The sequence below is a fragment of the Myodes glareolus genome, chromosome X, assembly GCF_982192425.1.
Source record: "Myodes glareolus chromosome X, mMyoGla1.1, whole genome shotgun sequence".
NCBI lineage: Eukaryota > Metazoa > Chordata > Mammalia > Rodentia > Cricetidae > Myodes > Myodes glareolus.
The window spans coordinates 70,284,239-70,304,589 of NC_142053.1; the positions used below are offsets into that span (position 1 = coordinate 70,284,239).

General features: G+C 35.1%; 1 protein-coding gene across 1 annotated transcript in view; it reads right to left on the reverse strand.

Moving 5' to 3' along the window:
- Dach2 (dachshund family transcription factor 2) overlaps window positions 1–20,351 on the reverse strand; it is a 635,206-nt gene that overhangs the window by 195,647 nt on the left and 419,208 nt on the right. Inside the window, exon 6 of the mRNA XM_087902553.1 lies at window positions 18,579–18,751. Within this exon, the coding sequence (XP_087758679.1) occupies window positions 18,579–18,751 (173 nt within the window). The remainder of the gene's footprint in view (window positions 1–18,578; window positions 18,752–20,351) is intronic.

Below are 20,351 nucleotides of genomic sequence, written 5' to 3' on the forward strand. Positions count from 1 at the left end.
ATCTAGTTTCATTGATCTGTATATATACAAACCTCACAGGCTCAGAGATCAACAATGAACAAGGGGTAGAGAGAACATAAGAACCAGAACACAATAAGAGCTGTGAAATGTCATCTTTGTGTATGTTATAGCCATTGTCGACACAAACTCAAAGAAGCTGCAGCTGCCTCCACTGGGTCAGCAGAATACTGGTGCTATAAACAATCAGTCATGAAACTGGCAGAAGGATCATGGGACAATATCCTGTCCTGATAACTATCGTTTACTGGGCAATCCTGAAAGAGTAGACATTATCTTTAACTGTGCACTCTTTCTTTTTATTAAAAATTTCCACCTCCTCCAACTTCCCTCCCCTCCCCTCCCCCAACTGCCCCTCCCCCTCCTTATCCAGGCCAAAGAACAGTCAGGGTTCTCTAACCTATGGGAAGTCCAAGGTCCTCCCCGCTCCACCCAGGTCCATCCAAACAGACAAGGCTCCCACAAAGCCCTTCTATGCAGTAGAATCAAAGCCCAGTGCCATTGATCTTGTCTTCTCAGTCAGCCTCCACCGTCAGCCACATTCAGAGAGTCCGGTTTCAACACATGCTCCATCAGTCCCATTCCAACTGGCCTTGGTGATCTCCCATTAGATGTGTCCCACTGTCTCAGTGGGTGAAAGCACCCCTTGCGGTCCTGACTTCCTTGCTCATGTTCTCCCTCCTTCTCTTCCTCATTAGGACCCTGGGAGCTCAGTGCAGTGCTGCAATGTGGGTCTCTGTGTCTATCTCCATCCATCACCAGATGAAGGTTCTATGGTAATATGCAAGATATTCATCAGTGTGGCTATAGGAGGAGGCCAGTTCCAATACCCTTTCCTCTGCTGCTCAAGGAACAAGCTGGGGACATCTCCTTGGACACCTGGGAACCTGTCTAGAGTCAAGTCTCTTGTGAACCATAAAATGACTCCCTTACCTCAGGATTCAGCAATTCCACTCTTGGAAATATACCCAAGAGATGCCCAATCATACTACAAAAGCATTTGTTCAACTATGTTCATAGCAGCACTATTTGTAATAGCCAGAACCTGGAAACAACCTTGGTGCCCCTCAATAGAAGAATGGATAAAGAAGGTGTGGCACATATACACTTTAGAGTTCTACTCAGCGGTAAAAAATAATGACATCTTGAATTTTGCATACAAATGAATGGAAATAGAAAACACTTTACTGAGTGAGGTAACCCAGACCCAAAAAGAGGAATATGGTATGTACTCACTCATAAGTGGACTCTAACCATAAATAAAGGACATTGAGCCTATTATTCGTGATCCTAGAGAAGCTAAATAAGAAGGTGAACCTGAAGAAAATCATGTAGTTATCCTCCTGGATATTGGAAGTTGACAAAATTGCCGGGCAGGGGTTAGAAGCACGAGAGTTGGGGTGAGGTGGGGATAAGGGGAGATGGGGGGAGAGAAGGGGGAAGGGAAGGATGGGGAGAGCTTGAGGGAATGGAATGGTTGGAATGAAGGGGGGGGTGGATGTGGGAACAGGGAAGTATATAACTATGTACTCTTTGGTGTACCACTGAGCCCAGCTCTGATAGAAAGTTCCAAACCCACAGTTATACAGAGTACTTTGTTTAAATTCAATGAAGCCATAAAACAAACAAAAGAGATATGAATTTGGTAAAGTGATTGGTAAGGAGTGAGGAGAGGGATAGTGGATGAGAGTGATTAGGGTGTTTTTTTTACATATGTATGAAGATGTCAAACAACAAATTCAATTAGTAAAATACAGAGGGAAGTATTAGCCATCTTACTAACTAGATTTTAATATTGTTATTAATATCTAAAATGTTAGGATACAACAATAAGAAGAGAAATAAAACTTGTCAGAAATAGTTTATGTTTTGTTCCAAAAATGTTTATTGTAAGGATATAATTTGGTCAAGGTTTTTTGTTTTGGCATTATGAACTTTTATTGATATGTCTTATTTAAAGAAAATATTATCTTATGAGCAACTCCAAATATCTTTGCATGGTTATAATTGCAAACATTTGTTAACATATAAGGAAAACTTTTCAGACTTTCACTATTGATGCTTGGTGTGGGACAATTTTGTATTCTGTCAATTATGTTTTAAATAAATGCTGATTGGCCAATAGCCACGCAGGAAGTATAGGTGGCAGAACCAGACAGGGAGTAGAGGTGGGGCAATGGGAACAGGAGGCTTCTGGGAAGGAGAAAGCCCACTCCTCCCCAGTCCCGTCCAGACACCAAAGAAGCAGTATGCAACCTGCCCCATTGAAAAGGTGCTGAGTCATGCGGCTAACATAGATAAGAATAATGGCTTAATATAAATTATAAGAGTTCATAAGAAGCCTGAGCTAAAGGGCTAATCAGTTTATAACTTATGTAGACTCTCCATTTGATTTCTGTGAGACAAACGGCTGTGGGAACTGGGCAGGACAGAAACCCCAACAAACAGGCCCTCATGTTACAAATGGCGCCAATGTGTGGACAACTGCATCCACATAAACCCTGAGAGCTTGGGAAGTAATTCTGGACAGAAAAGAATAGAGCCTGGATGTTTGAGTTCTACATCCAGAACAGATTCAAGACTGCTGCCAGAGATGATGGAGACTCACAGGATACTCCAGTCAGGAGTTTATCATAATTCCAAATTTTCTTTAGGTCCCCAGAAGATTATCAGTGCCCCCAACCAGCAGAAAGTAGCCTGAAATACTATGCCCACATTCCCAATAAATGGACTATGGATATTTTTCTTTGTTTAAAAAAAAGGGGGGGGGAGTGGTGTGGAACAATTCTGTATTCTGTCAATTATATTTTAAGTAAATGCTGATTGGCCAGTAGCCAGGCAGGAAGTAGAGGCAGGACAACCAGACAGGAAGTAGAGGTGGGGCAATGGGAACAGGAGACTTCTGGGAAGGAGGAAGACCATTCCTCCCCAGTCCTGTCCAGACACCAAAGAAGCAGGATGTAACCTGCCCTGTTGAAAAAGGTACTGAGCCATGTGGCTAACATAGATAAGAATAATGGGTTAATATAAGTTATAAGTGTTCATAAGAAGCCTGAGATAATGAGCCAATCAGTTTATAACTTATGTAGACTCTCTGTGTGATTTCTTTGGGACAAAGAGCTGTGTGAACTGGGCAGGACAGAAACCCAAACAAGCAGGCTGTCATGTAACATATGTTTGCTATGTTAACTTTTCATTATGAGATGTATATAAATACGGTTTTGTGGAGTACCTTTCAACGCACGGAATATATTTTTTAAAACTGTTTTTATAATTTTTAGGTGATTTCCAAAATCTGTAAGATATTCAAAGTTTAAGAATACATTGCTTACAGAAGGAAATTTTTAATGGAGAGTAAGCAGAATTACTAATGGCCCATCATCTGTATTCCAAGTGTCAGTTCATGTCAGGTGTAAACAACTAAGGGAATTCTAAAGGAAAATGCTAGGAAGAAATGATACAGCACAAAAGTATTTCAGCCATCACTTGTATCAATTGTATCTCCTATCTGTGCACTATCAAGGCATCTCCCAGTATCCTGAGCCAAGTCTTTCTTTCCTTTGTATCAAAGGTCTCACTTGGAGTCTTTCTTCTCTTTTACTTTCTTTTCACTCTCTGACTCTTCAAATAATTTCCATGTTTAGGGAGCTTAGCAGGGCCTCATTATCACAGAGCTAATTTGAATTCCCTTTATCTTTAGAATCACCAGCTGTAAGAAATGGCAAGCCAGAACCTCCATCTTATACTTTCTGTTATCCAATTTACCGTCAAAATCAGAGAATAAGTGGAGGATGCTAGTTTCATCCTGCACCCCACCACCACCACTGTGTAATACTTCTGCAATACAAGCAGGCTCCAGTTGGGTGATCATCTATGACTCAATATTGGAAGACATAATATGTATGCCTTGCAACTTTTGTAAAGACTTGCAAACAATCTCTTCTAATTTGAGCTATTCTCAAGGACTTTGATGATGCATTTTCTAATTCTTCAAGTATTTTCAGGATATCTTCACATTGATATTGTAGAGGCCACTCATCAAATAGACATACCACCCCACACCACATGGAAGAAGATGGTTTCGCTGGGATACTCCACCTCATGATGGAACAACCTTAGTTGTCTCTGTGCCCAGAGCAAAACTCCCACTGTAGCAAGAAGGTGCATTACCATATATCATAAGAGGATGATTGCCCGCATGAATTACATCACCCAAACACAATACAGCCTCCAGGCAAGAGACACAAACCACACCTTCCAAGTTCATATTTGCTTATGTAATAACTTACATTGGGTGCCAATTTGTTATTTTAACTTTTCCCAGTAATATACAAACATCTATTCTCTGCAGATAGGGAACAGGTGACAAAACAAAGGAAAATTCCTCCATAGTCCAGTGTAGTGAAACAACGAGATTGCTGGGTTTTCTTACAGATAGCTGGAAAGGGGTTATTTACAGAAGTATGGGTGACCCTCAAACAGTTTCGTCATTGCAATGCGCCACTCCATGATGGATACTGACATCACAGAAGCTGTATCATACTATGAAACTTTCATTTAACCTTTTGCCTTGTATATACTCTAATATATCTTATGATCATTTGTATCTGTGTTAAGCAGAAAGGTTTAACAGGCTAAGGTTTGTGACATGTCCTTGTATTTTCTTTTACTAAAGAATGCCACTATCTCCATTATAAATCATGATAGACCCTGCTACAAAAGTATTGCTTTGCTAATGAGTGCCCATGGCTGACTGGCCAGCGTACTCACTTGTTCAACATGACCTACCAGGTTTTACTCTACAGTTGTAAACTCATATTCACACATTGGTATTGGGTAAATTCAATGATTCACAGCAAAAATATACAAATATGTGAAAGGGATGATTAGAGAAGAGGCAACTCGTCAATATGAGAGGTAAATAAAAAGGGATAGTCTGAGAGTAAACAGAATGCAATATTCAAATATATGAATTTGTTAAAAGACAAATTTAATAAAAGTTGCAAAGGAATAGTAAGAATTTTCTAAGGCATTCTGAAAGTCAGAATATTTTTTATTGCAAATCACTTCAAAGAAGTCCAGTGTGGTATATCATTTTACAGTTAGGAGTGTTTCAAAAAATCTTTATGGAACTAGAAGGTTAATTTTCCCCAAATAATGATAGCTCTATGAACAATCTCTTCTTTGCAAGTAAACACAACCATTTTTCAGCCCTATTATCAGTATGCATCTATTTAGATACTTAACTGCAATGTGCTCTGGTTCATTAGGTGGCTACTGTTGTGTCTCAGTCTAGTTAAAATTTCACAGCAAGTTAATCTGTTTTATTACAAATGAGAATGCAAGTGATAATGCCCTTACCATTTGCCAAATACAGGGTTAACAGTACTTGCAACAAATCAATAAGGACATTTAAAAAGAAATTGTGAATCTAAAACCCAATCATTTTTACTCATTGATGACTTCATTTTCTATGTCATTTATGACTTTTACAGCCCTGTTCCTCTTTGTGTGTTTCATTCACATCCCATCAAAACCAGCTGCAGCTGCTGAAAAGCACTGCAGAATTGTCCAGATTCAAAACAGTAAAGGAGAATTTCTGAAATCATCATACTAACACATAATTAGATATTTATTTTTCCTAAAATTAGTAAAATTATCTTTAAACATAACCAATTCTAACAAGTATTTATACAGTACAATGGTTAGAAATAAAAAAGAAAGCACCGCTATGAGAAATAACTTACCATTTCCCTATTTAGAGGTGTATCACAAATGGTTAAAGAAGACATATATCATCTTAAATAATTTTCAATTATATTGATTATTCAGACAGAATGTAGAAATTCTTAGAAGATTCAGTTTTTACATGGTTTAACAAAGGAAGAATCTGTAAAATTTACTTGGTTAGCATTAAAGTATCAATAATTTTATGAAGATCATTTACTTCATCTCAATACACGCTTACATCTTTGGAAGTATATTTCTGTCATTTGATTACATGCAAGTGCACATGTGATTCATTGTCTTTTAATTATGACTACCACATTTTGACATTTTTATTCTGATACTTTATTATATTGATTCTTTTAAAGCATACAATGGAATCATATAATGTATTACTTGCCTTTTCACTTTGATTTTGTTTGAGTTAATGTTAATCTACGAATGACTTTCTAAAGGATTTAATGGCATTTAACTGCATAGGAGTAGTGTTTGGAAATTTATCTGAATGCTAGTCATTCTATTCATGTATTTGTCCTGATATTTTATATGTGGTTGATATGATCTTTCTCTATTTTTACCAACGTTCTACAGAAACAGAACAGCTTGAAATTTGACACGTTAGTAATAAAGGAAAGAAGGGAAGGTAAAAGGTTTGTTCATTGTCTTTGCTCACTTAGATTACCACTAATTCTAGGGTATAATTTGATATCTAGACAATTGATAGTTAAAGTAATAAAATCAGTATATTTTATGGATCTTCATAAATCCATGTTAACATTCAGTATGTGTCTCACAATCACAAATTATCTCCTTTATTTAAGTTTACTAAATGAGCATATCATTTTTCACAAAGTTAGAAGAAAATAGCGTAGGGGTCTACTGGGTAAAAATAGAAAAAAAGGGCCAATTGGTAAATGTGAATTTCCCTATTCTAGGATTGGACTTATGAATATGTAAATACGTATATCTATTTAATAATTTATGAAACAATAACTCTAATCTTTTACCTCTGCAGGTGGCTTAGTAACCTACAACTAAGGAAGCATACTTTAGATATTAGAGGTTTTCTTTTGTCAGTTTTGGAGTGATAATATCAATCCTAAATTAGAAAAGGCAACATAATATTGTGCATCAGAAATAATGCCAGAATTGGAGTGTAGCTGGAACATACCATCATGAAAAGTCTAAAATGTTCTGCACGCTCTAAATGTGTAACTTATGTGAGGCTTGGATAAAGGGTCCTCTCACCTCTCCTGTGTGATCAACTTATCCTGGAAGAGGGTGACAGATTAAGGGAATCAACTGCAATATCCGTTCATAGCATATAAATGGGCTCAAGTGGCAGAATGCATATTCAGTGGAAAATGCATGCCATCTAAATTATGTTGTGGACTTGGAACTCTGCCACCCACCCAAACAAATAAACAAAGACAAACAACTCTCCTCTTGGATACAGTGTATCTTCTTCTCATGTCCTAAAAGATAGTAAAAGCTTTGTTTTGCTATAGAACACTTAGAATAACATTTAAGTAGTGATTTTCAGTAAAAAAAAAAAATCACAAAAAACCCCTGTGTTGACTAATTTTAATACCAGATGTTCACATGCTAATGCCACTGCCTTATGACCATTTCCTATCAATTCATTAATTGCCAGCTGCTCAGCCAAACTAGAAACACAACTAAGCAGATGATATTGGTAAACAGCCAGATAACTGCTTCCTACTTAAATTTCTTATATTTATCAGAGAAAACTATGGCACAAAGACATTGCAAAGCTTCTGACAACTGCAGAAAATAATATGCAAGACACCAGGGTCTCAAATTTGTATATACCTACATAGCAGTCATGATTTTTGCCTTCAGAATTTTGCCACATATAGTAATATATAACACTTGCCAAGCTAATGATCATAATACAATTTCCAGTTCATGTTATGGTTACATTACTTATTAGCTACAAATGCTGATAGCTGAGCTGACACTAAAAGCATCTGAGCCAGAACAAAAATCTACTATGGGCTTGGCATAGCAACATTCCCAAACTAGTTTCTGACAAAATAACAACAGCTAAGGCAATCATTTGTTTGAAAGTATTATCTTTTACACTTGTGGAATTGAAGCATGTATTGCCGATTATTTACACGGAAAACAATTGCCCAATCTTAATAAACATTAAATTCTTAACCTTAATACAAATACTTTTTGAGTTCCTCACAACTCGTATTTCTGAGAGATGGAAGGCCGATGATTGTTATATGGCACAAAGATTCCTAACCTCCAAATGAAAGACTAAATAGCACAAATGAAAACATTTAATAATTATTTATGGTAAATTAGCACTGATGTCAAATTTTCTTTATTTTTTATTGGAATTTTAGTAGTTTTTAACTCATGTTCTCTGGGAAAGGTGCAGATCTACTTTCATATTGGTATGTGTACCTTTGGACTGAGGAAATGGCTCAACAGTTAAAAGCATATACTTCTTTGATCCAAGTTTTGGTCCAAGTTCCTAAATCAGATAGAATACAACTGCCTGTAACTCCAGTTTCTGCTCTGTGTAAGCAGCTGCATGCATATACACTACACAGACACAGATACACTCACACACACACACACACGAAACTATAATAAAATCTTAAAAAGTATTGTGTGCACCCTTTTCTAGTTCCCAACTAAATATAACCCACTCATTTTTTAATCAAAGCACAAGCAACCACCAAGGTAAGAGAGAAGAACCCACCGATGAAAATAAGTCTAATGGTTGAGCAACTTGTAACCACATACTTACTAATAAGGGATCTCTCATAAAGACCTCTTCAAAGAGAAATTATTCTCTTGTACTCTAGGTATAGATCATCTTAGTCATAGCTATTTGATGTGGGATGTCCTTCTGTCTATGTGTTGCTTTTATTGGATAATGAATAAAGAAACAGCCTTGGCCTGTTGGTAGAGCAGAACTTAGGTAGGCAGGGAAAACTAAATGGCATGCTGGGAGAAAGGAGGCAGAGTCAGAGAGAAATGCAATGGAGCTGCCAGAGACAGATGCTTGGAACTTTACCCAGTAAGACACTGCCATATGGTGATACACAGATAAATAGAAATGGGTTAAATTAAAAGAAGAGTTAGCCAATAAGATGCTATAGCTAATGGGCTAAGCAGTGATTTAATTAATACAGTTTCTGTATGGTTATTTTGGGGCTAAGCTAGCTGGACAGCCAGGACGAACAAGCGAACGCCTTACAACAGCTATTACTATATGGCTTATAAAATATAATGAATTAACATTACCTAATACACACTAAGCACTATATACCAAGCATTGTTTCAAGCATGTTTACAAATTTTGTATCATTTAACATTATGTTAATGCTCCAAAGTAGGTATAGTTACCATCTTCACTTTATTGCAAACTAAGACACAAGAAGATTGACTAATTTGACCAGAGTCACATAATAAAGATTCACAATAGCAGTATTCATATTCATACAAACAGCTATTATGTTATACAGTCTTGTAAAAAACCTATTTATGATTAATTATTATTTAACAAGCAAAGTAGAATGACTAAACTCCTAAATGGTATTAAAATATTCAAGTCAGGTTTTTGTCCTATATCTATTTTATTTTCATATTTTTTCAAGTTATATGTAGCTATTATCTCTGAGTTGAAACAGTCTATCCTGGAGTATTAAGGCTTTTAAGACTCAGGAAAGAAAGAAAACTCATGAAGTTCCTAATGTAAGATTAGAAAAGCTCCTAACAAAGGATACATAAGTAATAATGACACTGTTGAGAACAGATTCTTTGATGAACGTGTCTGTCTAATAAATTGTGAAGGGAGCTTCATAGTTACAGCTTTCTGGAATTGTCACTCATGCTGTGGTATATATGTCAGTAACAACACTAACTTTAAATCACCTATGCTCCTAATAAGTAACTCCTCAAGTGCACTTCTATAAATCAACCCAATAAATATAATGGTTCCTTAGGCAAGATTTTGCAGATAATTTGATAATTTATTTGGTTCTTTGTGTACGATCACCTTATCTGAGATAAATAAACATTTTTTTGCATACCCTGAGGAGGAACATCACACAATAGATAGTGTCCAAAGTCAACATAACAGAACCAAAGATTGAATTTGCTAAGAATGGTTACATGCCACCCCTCCCCAAAATAGGTATTGGTATATCCAACTGGTGGTGATCATTCTTAGGGGGTAGTGTCTCCCTCGACCATCTCAACATATCTACCTTTCCCCACATTGTATATGATGATGTGCTTTCTTGTTGCAATGGTTGCTGTATTCTGAGTTGATTAACCACATTAGAGGGTCATGTGGTCTTCAACAGAACCCCTAGATAACACCTTTTTCTTTATGATTGGAGTTATACACCTCCTTATAGTATAGTTTAACACATTAGTATTAGGAAGTCTTGAAAATAAACAGACTGGCCATTAGAGAATATTCTGCAGTCCTTACAGGTAAAACACTGCAGCAGCTGTGACTGCATGGCCACTGTACTGCATAATATTATGTGTAACTGAGGTTAATATGGCAGCCTGTTGGCACTTACTCATTGTATTAGGAAGAGATTATAAAGGAGAAAAGAAATATGAGTAGCATACTAAAGTGTTAATCCTCAGGCCATAAAACTTGAAACTTATAGGAAGAGTTGGATAGTAAATAAGGAGAGAGAAAAAGGTATAAATGTTGGACAATTCTCACATTTGACCTGTGTAATAGAAAGAAGGGCAACCTATGCTTGAACATACAGAGGGGTGCCTTAATAACGGCACAGTAATACCAGGAGTGTTCCACATCTGAAGTGCTTAAATTGAGAAGAATTTTTAAATAGAAATGAAAGAGTCTCTCATGGCCTTGGATATAGAGGCAGACAGAATTAATCTGAGAAAAGAAAATAAATAATGTAAATACTCATTCCTCATTGAAGACAAAGGCTTTATAATCTAAGGCAATGCAAGGGGAAAAAGTCTCTTATTGACTGGCTAATATGAGTCATTAGGAACATTTGATTTTTATTTTCTGAAAATAATGGACTAGAAGCCAATGGACATGGTAGAAATTATGAAAAGGCCTGGACGTGAGGTCCCTGAGCCTGAAGGGTATGTGTAAACAAGAATTAAGAAATAAGTTAATTCAACAGGATATTTGGAACTATGTATTTTAGTGGCTATCTTGATCCCAATGATGGAATAATAATAATAATAATAATAATAACTATTATTATTATTATTATTATATAGGTGAAGCTTTAGTAAATATGAGTGATTTGGTCTTTCATAAAATTTAGCACAATCAGGAAAAGGATAAGAAAATAGAAAGCCAAACAACAAGGTTTCTCTGGATCACTTGAAAGCAAATATGGCATGCCTGCACTGAGCTAGAGTTATATGAAATATTACAGAAAGAAAAATCTGTTCTTTTAAACTTAAGACTTTATATGTAAGTAACAGTTCATAAATGGTGTAAATTATAGAACAGTACAAATTTAAGGGATTAACCTTGTCCCAGTAAATTTTGTTCATCTTCCTACTTCAGAAAGGTATATTGAAATTGGTCATTCAGTAGACGAAACTCTCAGAAATTTTGTCTAAGGAAGAGGTTCCAGTGCAAGTCACTGCAGAATTCACTGTCAGACTCAGGATTCCACCAAAGTGACAGTCACAGCAGGCAAGAGAATTAGCTCATTGTGTCCAGGCTCTGTGCCAAGTCAAGCAGCTTGAACAGGGCCCACTGAGCCCATCAGAATTGGACATAGGCATCTGAAAAAGGCCCAAAGCAGCACCCCAGGATAAGGAAGCTGGATGGCTCACAAAAAATGATTAGAGATTATAGAAAGCTTAATATGATAAGAGCTGACTTTCACACTGCTATACCTAATATTGTTCTTTTAATGAACAATTCATATAAGTTATGGAATCCTTTTCATGCCATATTAAACTATGTTGATGTGTTTGTTTAGTATCTCCTTAGTTGCTGAACCCTTGTATCAACTGAAATCTGCTTGGATTGGATGGTGGTCACCCTTCCTAATGCTTGCCCATACCTCCAGTGAAAATTTTTATTTCATGGAAAGTAAAATTTTACCTTAAGGGTATACAGATTTGAAAAAGCATCTGGCCTAACAGTAGAAGCAGAAACAGAAGCTTGAAAAATTTGAGATAATACATTCCATAAGGGTGAGAAAAGGAACATGGAGAAGCCACCGTGCTTTGAAATTAAACTAAGGATGAATCACTTCCTTAATAATAACTCCTATTTTGCTCAATGGATATACTACTAGACTGTGTTCTCAACATTTACCTTTGCATCCATAAATTAGTACAGCTCCCAGTCCTTATCAGAGACATGTCTTCTTGAAGCAGATAGTGGATAATACTGAGACTCAACACAACTGGTTAATGAACAGAAAATATGTGTATTTCGGATACTTGACCAAAATTTGACATATTTTACAAACATCACTACCAAAGACTCATGAAACATCATTGAATATGGGGCAGAAAGACTGAAAGTGCCAGAATTTGGAGAAGACTACTGAATAACAGTTGTCTTCTGGATATTACAAGATTGTTGCCTCATGAACTCACAGCAGTGGTAGGTGCCTTCATAAGATGGAGAATATCAAAATTTCATCAAGGAGAGGAGAGCCTTTTGAAGGCCCAAAGCCTAGGTACAAAGATATTGGGAACTAATGGCTACTGGGGGAAAGGGAGCCAGTTTTCTTTATGTATGTCATCTGTAGTAGGTTATCCATGCTTTAACAGCTAGTCCTCCTCCCGTGCAAATACAAAGAACTAATCAGACTCAGTATATTAAAAAAAAGAGAGGACATGAAGTTGGAAGAGAATATGGTTGAGGTAGTCTTGGAGGAGTTGGAGGAATGGAAGGTAGATATGATGAATACACACTATATATGCATGAAATTCTAAAACACTTAAAATAAATATTAAACAACACTACTGGCCAAGGAAAATTAAGGTTATTGTTGCTGCTACATTTTGAATTCATAACAGTTAGGTTGTAAGTGACTATTGCTCAAGATGAAATATCCTTTAGAGGGTTCCTGAACTGGCCTTCTCCTATAGCCACACTGAGGAATATCTTGCATATTACCGTAGAACCTTCTTCTGGTGATGGATGGAGATAGACACAGAGACCCACATTGGAGCACTGCACTGAACTCTCAAGGTCCTAATGAGGAGCAGAAGGAGGGAGAATATGACCCCGAGGGGTGCGTTCACCCACTGAGACAGTGGGACACATCTAATGGGAGATCACCAAGGCCAGTTGGAATGGGACTGATGGAGCATGTGATCAAACTGGACTCTCTGAATGTGGCTGACGGTGGAGGCTGACTGAGAAGCCAAGGACAGTAGCCCTGGGCTTTGATTCTACTGCATGAATCGGCTTTGTGGGAGCCTTGTCTGTTTGGATGCTCACCTTCCTGGACCTGGGGGGAGCGGGGAGGACCTTGGACTTCCCATAAGGTAGGGAACCCTGATTGCTCTTTGGCCTGGAGAAGGACGGGAAGGAGGAATGGGGGTAGGGAAGTGGGAGGAGGGAAGGAGGTAGAAATTTTTCATAAAAATAAATAAATAAACAATAAATAAATAAATAAATAAAATTTGGTGGATAAAGAATGAGGACTTCTCTGGAAGGAGTTGGGGGATAAATATAAGTATGATGAAAATATAATGTAAGAAATACTGAAATAATCAATAAAATATTTTAAAAAGTAAAAAAAAAAGAAATATCCTTTGGATAAAGAACATGGGGACATCAAGCTTCCTCCCTGCTGGCTAACTTTCAAAGTACAGAGAGATTTCTTCAGTATTGTTCTTCTAGAATTATTGTCAATAGTTCTAATGCAAACTCTGTGTGATACACTGTTAAAATGTCAAATAAGATGTGCCTGTTGGTATAACAATGATGGAACTTTCATGAATTTTAGAAAATTATAAGAAAATCTTTCTAAATAGATTCATAATCCATTTCACAGTACATAACTCTAGTCTATCACTGTAAGCTAGAACAAAAGCTTGTGAGTAGGGTAATCATAGGTCCCCATGAAGAAAGAGCTGCTATTAAATTAAGTTACATATCAGTCAAATTTCCTTCTAGGCATTTGAATTTGTGTCCAAAAATTACTATTTCTGTCCGCTTCAATCAGTTTTGGGGACCAAGTACTTTTTTTAGTGAGTGGTTTACTGCAGAAACCCTAAGAACATATGACTGTTGCTGTGACATGGTGGCAATACTGAGGAAGAAGGTATAGGCAGAATGCCCATGCTGAGAGTAGGAAGGTGGAGGAATTTGGGACCAGGAAGTAAAAGAGATGTCAGGGAGACACCAGGGCCCAGTCAGCTAGACACAAAAGAAGAAGGAAAGTAGGGCATGCAAAATGAAAGAAAGGTAAAAATCCTGATAGCAAAATGTAGCTGATTAGAAACAGGTTCATTTACAAGAGCTAGAGGGACAACCTGAAGCTAAGGTCTGCCATTCATAATTAATGATAAGTTACTGTGCCTTTATTTTGGAGGTGGTTGGTGGCCCAAAGAAGATTCCAACTACAATTCACAGGTCCTCAAGAAGAAGAATACAAGGCAGAGATAAACAATAATTTGCACACATTAATAAATTACTAAATTATGTTTACTCTCTGTTCAAACTGACAATAACAAAGGCAATAATAATCAGCAAACTCTCCTTTCTGAACAATCACAAGGCTAACTGAAATACATAGGTTGATATGTGCTCTTTTTTAACCATTTATTTGGTCATTTATATGTTGAGTGGTGCTTGTGTGTGTTTTTGTACACGTGTGTGCCACAGAACATGTAGAGAGGTCAGGAGAGAACTAAAGAGGGTTGGTTCTCTCCTTCCAATATGCAGGTCTTAGTCAATGAATTTAGGTAATCTGGCTTGGCATAAAAAAAATCCAACTCGCTTAGACATCTTATTAGGCTACCAGTTTTGTTCTTAAATAGACTTATTGTTCATTTTTGAAAGATAACTGATGATTTTGGACTTTTTATCTACACAGGTTAATGCAGTTCAAGCTAATAAACATTTCTGTAATGACTGAAATATTGTTTGTTTTTTACTTTCTAATATATTAGCCACAAATAAAATGTAGTTGTTGACTAATTAAACTGAGACTAATTGCAACTGAGGAATTTTGGAATTCATTATGATTAATTGAAACAGCAACATATAGCAAGTGTCTACTATGTCAGTTATCTGAGATATAGTTGAATTATTCTGTGAAGCTAAAATTTATTAAAAAAATAAGTCCATAGAACTGAAGAAATCGATTAAGAGCAATAAAAAAATCTTTTCATATGCCCAAAACTTCAAAACACATCTATAATTTCTTTTCCCTTTTGGGAGGAAGGAAACTTTCTCACACTATGGTAGAAATACTTATATAAATTGAAGAAAATGGTTCAAATCCTATTGTGTCCAACCATCTACAAAATTGAGGTCATTCTGTGTTAAAGGACCAGGTATAAATTAAATTCATAATCAAACTGCTTATTCCTTTTTGAAGATATTGCAAAATTTTAATATTATGTTTTTCTGCAAATGGATAGGCAAACAGATTGGAAATGTTTGTTACTGTTAAGCTTAAGGAACATTCAGAAATTAACCTAGAAGTGCTAGTTTGCAAAAGATTTCATATTTTTAAAGCTTTAAGACAAATATGTTCTCTTGAAGCATATTCCTCCAAAGTCAATGTCAAATACTATGTAATTTAATTGTTTTACTTTTAGAGAGCATGGAATCAATCATGGTGAGAATTTTTGTGTTATGGAAATTGACTTAATTCAAGGTGTGTGTGTGTGTGTGTGTGTGTGTGTGTGTGTGAGTGAGGTCAGTAGAACATGTTTTGCTTTTGAGAGATGATTTCCAGGTGTGCTATTGAATAATAGCTCAAATATTAGAGCTAGAAACCTGAACTTGTAAATCAATGATAGGAATTAAGGCTCTTTTATTTGTATAAAATATTCAATGTAATTTGACTAAGCACATAGGACATTCATATTTGAGTACACTAAATGTCATGGACAACTCAAGTTGTGAGCATTCAAAAAGCCAAACATGCATTGTAACAAGATGAAAATAATGTGTGTGTCTGTGTGTGTATGTGTGTGTGTGTGCGTGTGTGTGTGTGTGTGTGTGTGTGTATTCTGGAAATCACACTTGTCTCTATCCCATAACATTCAATGCTCTAATTTTGAGATTATAAAATATTACAATATTTCTCCTTTCCCTTCATCCTTCCCAGAACTCTCATACACACTCATTGCTATCAAATTCATGGTTTCCATTTTTATAAATTGTTACTACATTCATATGTGTATTCATTTTAAGAAACTTGAAAATTGGAGACAATTACAGCATATTAACTTATGGTCAGTTTGTAAACATAGAGATGAGAATAAACTGGAAATTAATATATACAGTTCAGCAAGTATTTTGTGAATTTTCATGAATTGAGTAAAATTAAGCTCACTGGCCTTTTGAAACTTATTCCCTCATTTTACATATCAAATGTTTATATTTAATCTGTATTTTAAATTGATTGTAGTAATTAATAAAGAGGTTTTTATGAAGGAAGCCACTGATACATTACTGAAAATAAAATAAATTTGTCATAAAGAAGCCAAATTTCATACTCAAAACATTTATTTCCATATAATAAATGTCAATATATATGATTATGTATAGTTTGGACAAATGATGAATTTAATTTTGACATTTTGTAAAATTATGAGGAACATTTATTTAAGCATAGTTGGTTAAACTTCTAGCAGAAATTATTCTATGAATATAAATGAAGAAATATGGTTTTATTACAACAGTTTCTATATCCTCAAGTATTATAATAAAACATCTCAACATGTATGCTTGCCCAATGCCCACACAATATAACATATTGAACTTTAATTGTGTGCTTCACAAAAACAAGCTCTTTCCAAGCAATTTCTTTTAAAATAAAGATGAACATTCAAAATGTACCTTCTTACTCTTTGGTATCATATTACTAATTTTCTATATTTTAATAGAATTTCCTAACTTTTGTGACATTGTTTCTTATTAGTAGCTATACAGTTTCAAAATAATAGAAATTTATTCAATTGTTTAAGTAACATCTTTGGGCATTTTCTTTAGAAAAGCAACTGTAATTCTCAGATAAAACTATGTGAAAAAAACAAATAAGACAGTCTACACATTCAGAGCTACATACAGTAAACAGACTTCCATTGGACTGAAATATATGAGACTTTATAAAAATGATCACTTTCCAAGTTGAAGTCCATCAACTGTAATGATTTCCTGACATCATATCACCTCTTCTTCAAATTTGATTTCATCTATGTCTCCTCTGAATTCCTCTATTATTTGACTATTTTCATATATTATCCATTAGTTTGTCTTAATAAAAGTTAATTTGAGTACTCATTTACCTCATATTTAGGCTGTGAATTCTTGAATGTTTGGAAGTATAACTTATCCTTTTCCTTTACTGATCAATATATATTTGGGGTACTATATTTGTTAAATAAATGAAGAGAAGGAACTAACTAATGGGCTTGCCTGATTGATTCCTCTCTGAACATCCTCTAAACTTATATCATCTCCTCATCAAAAGAAAATACATATTAGAAAGTATAGTTTATTTGCTATTTGAAGTAGAAGAACAAAAGATGAGTCAAAATATTAGGAAACGGTAGTAATTATAACATATGATTTGTTTCTCATCACCTAGTTCCCACAAAATTTTAAAAAATTATGACATGTGATTTTTAACTGTTTAACAAATTATTATAACTTCTTAATGTTTGTTGGGCTTTTCCTTTTATGTATGTATGTATGTATACATATAAATATATAGTCTGCTTGCATAATTGTGTAAGCATTTGTACATGTGCATACACATGTGTGCATTTGCCTGTGTAGCTCAGGGCATGTGATCAATTGTCTTTCACTGTTTCTTTCCTCTTACATTCTGTAACAGTGTCTCACAGAATAAGGTGCTCACTTATAGTCTAGAATGATTGGACACCATGCTCCTTAGATATGGCTATCTTTACCCTGTCAGAGCTTGGTTGACAAAGCTACATAAAAATGGCTGGCTATTTTACGTGGTGCTGGTTATCTGAACTAAGGTCTTCATGCTTGGGGGGGGTAGCACATTATCAACTGAGCCATTTAACCAGCCATGTTGTATTGATTCTAACAAATATTTTTCATATTATCTCTAGCTATCCAATGGATAGAAAGGATAGAAAATTACTGTGATTTTCAGTTTACAATTGAAGAAATACATTTAGGAGTGTGAAGTATTGTAATTCAGGTCATTCGATCTATCAGTGGCAAACTAGAAATGGAACCAAAGCCTGCCTGACTATTACTAAAGTACAGTGAAAAATACCTTACAATTTTTTCTCAGACTTAAAAAAATGTACAGTGGTTTTGCATAGCCTCATCCCACAAATGAGAATGTGTTTTACATAATCATCCACCCTGTGATTACTTTGGCTGCACATCCTATACGCTGTGCATTTGATTTCAAAACATAAGACTTGAATAAAAGAGAGATCTGTGGCAGTAGAAAGAAAACAAACCCAAACAATAGCAAAACATGGCAGGCCTATTAAGAAACTAAATTAAAAATCACTGCACAGTAGTGGAATCAATAATCTATGTGTTATAACTGACGATTTAGTGGTACTGCTGATATTTATCAAAGCTTGTATATAATCAATACCTTTGTTTTCTTCAGAATAATGATTCCTACCTTTATAACAGAGGCACCAGCTCTGGAGAGTGGACTGTGAATCTGAGCTGCAGCAGCCATGTTGGCAATAGTATTGAGATGATTCATCTGATTCATTGCCATGGCAACTGATGCAGGAGGTAAGCTGACTGGAAGTAGGGGATGAGGCATCATCATAAATGGCAGATCCAGACCTAAAAGAGACAGTGTTCATTAAAGTTGTTACATTATGACACGAAGAACGTTTTCCAAAGCATTTTTATTCACTATTATTAGCATTTTATAGTTGTTTTAGTATATGGTAGTAACACTTTGTGCCATCAATTGTATCAGTAGGATTTTACAATTTTTAAAATGTGTCAAAAATCTCTCTATGTTCATATATTTCCTATTATTTCAATTTCTTTAACAAATTTATTAGGTGAGTTAATAAGGCAAGATACATATTACCCAAGGTTCATATTATTAAAGAAAATAACGCTTTAATAAAAGAAATGCTTATAATTGGATTTTGAAATCTTTGTTAATAAAGAATAAATATCATGCTAAAATAAAAAAACTCCTTTCCATTGTAATAGTAAATGTCAATGTTTTTTAAGATTAGCAGGATTTCAATGCTTTATACTGTAAATTGAAATAATGTTCATAAGTTTTAGACATCTTAAATAATAACTCAATATTACACATTCTACTCGTGATAGTCATACATGTCATTAGGTAAAATGTTACAAACTAAAATAGTTGTTTATGGACTGCTTCTCATGTTGGCAGAGTTTAAAACCATCATTGAACAGATGTAAGATATAGTTAGAGTATGTGGATGTTAGCATTTTACCTACAAAAAAATGTATTTACAAATCGTTTTGCTACAGAACTCTTTTTATTTTGGGTAAAGCTCAGAAAACAATATTGTTTCACATATGTTCTAATATATCATTACCTTTTTAACAATTTTTATGAGCTATGGAAAGATTATTATGGACAGGACTCATACTGATCCTACTTACTATAACAAAATACTAACATCTAGTTTTTCTTCTCTGACACCCTTTCATTTTTTTCTTCTCACTTCATAACAAAAAGGGAGTAAGAAAAAGTGTTTTCAGAAGACACTGATATCTATTTTATCAAAATATAACTAGTGATGATACTATCATTCAAACATGTGATTCAGGAAACAATTTTCTCCCACTCTGTGCATACGTACATTTCACCAAAAATTTTAAAATGAAATTCAACTTAAATAGAGGCTGTAAGAAGTGGTGAGTTAACTGAGGTCTATCTTCTGAATCTGAGTCTGATGGTTGATTTAAACCTATTAGGAAGTACACTGAAAGCATACAGCAGCAAAACAACCAAATTTAAGCTCTTTCAATACTTAAGTGAATATTGTAATTTTAAAAACTTCCTAAATAATAAATACCCCTGACCCCAGTGTTTCTGTTGAAGACAGCCTTAAGATGCAGTCACTAGAACGTCTCAAGGGCTAAAAGAAGCCAAGAAATTTAAATTATTTTTGAAAGTCAAAGAAAAAGGGAAAAAAAAAACATCGTTGTGACTATACACCAGATAAGATATATTAACGGTTCCTAGGAGTATTGACTTACAACATCTAACATTTAAATATATGTTAGAAAGAATTTAGTAGATGAATGTATCAGGTATAGAAGATTTTTCTTAGGATTATTAAATTATCAGAGAAGTCTTAGCATTAGGCTAACAACATCGACTTCAAAAGGACCTTTCCTAGTATAAGTAATTATTTTTTTTTGTCAAATGAATAGTAAGATTAAG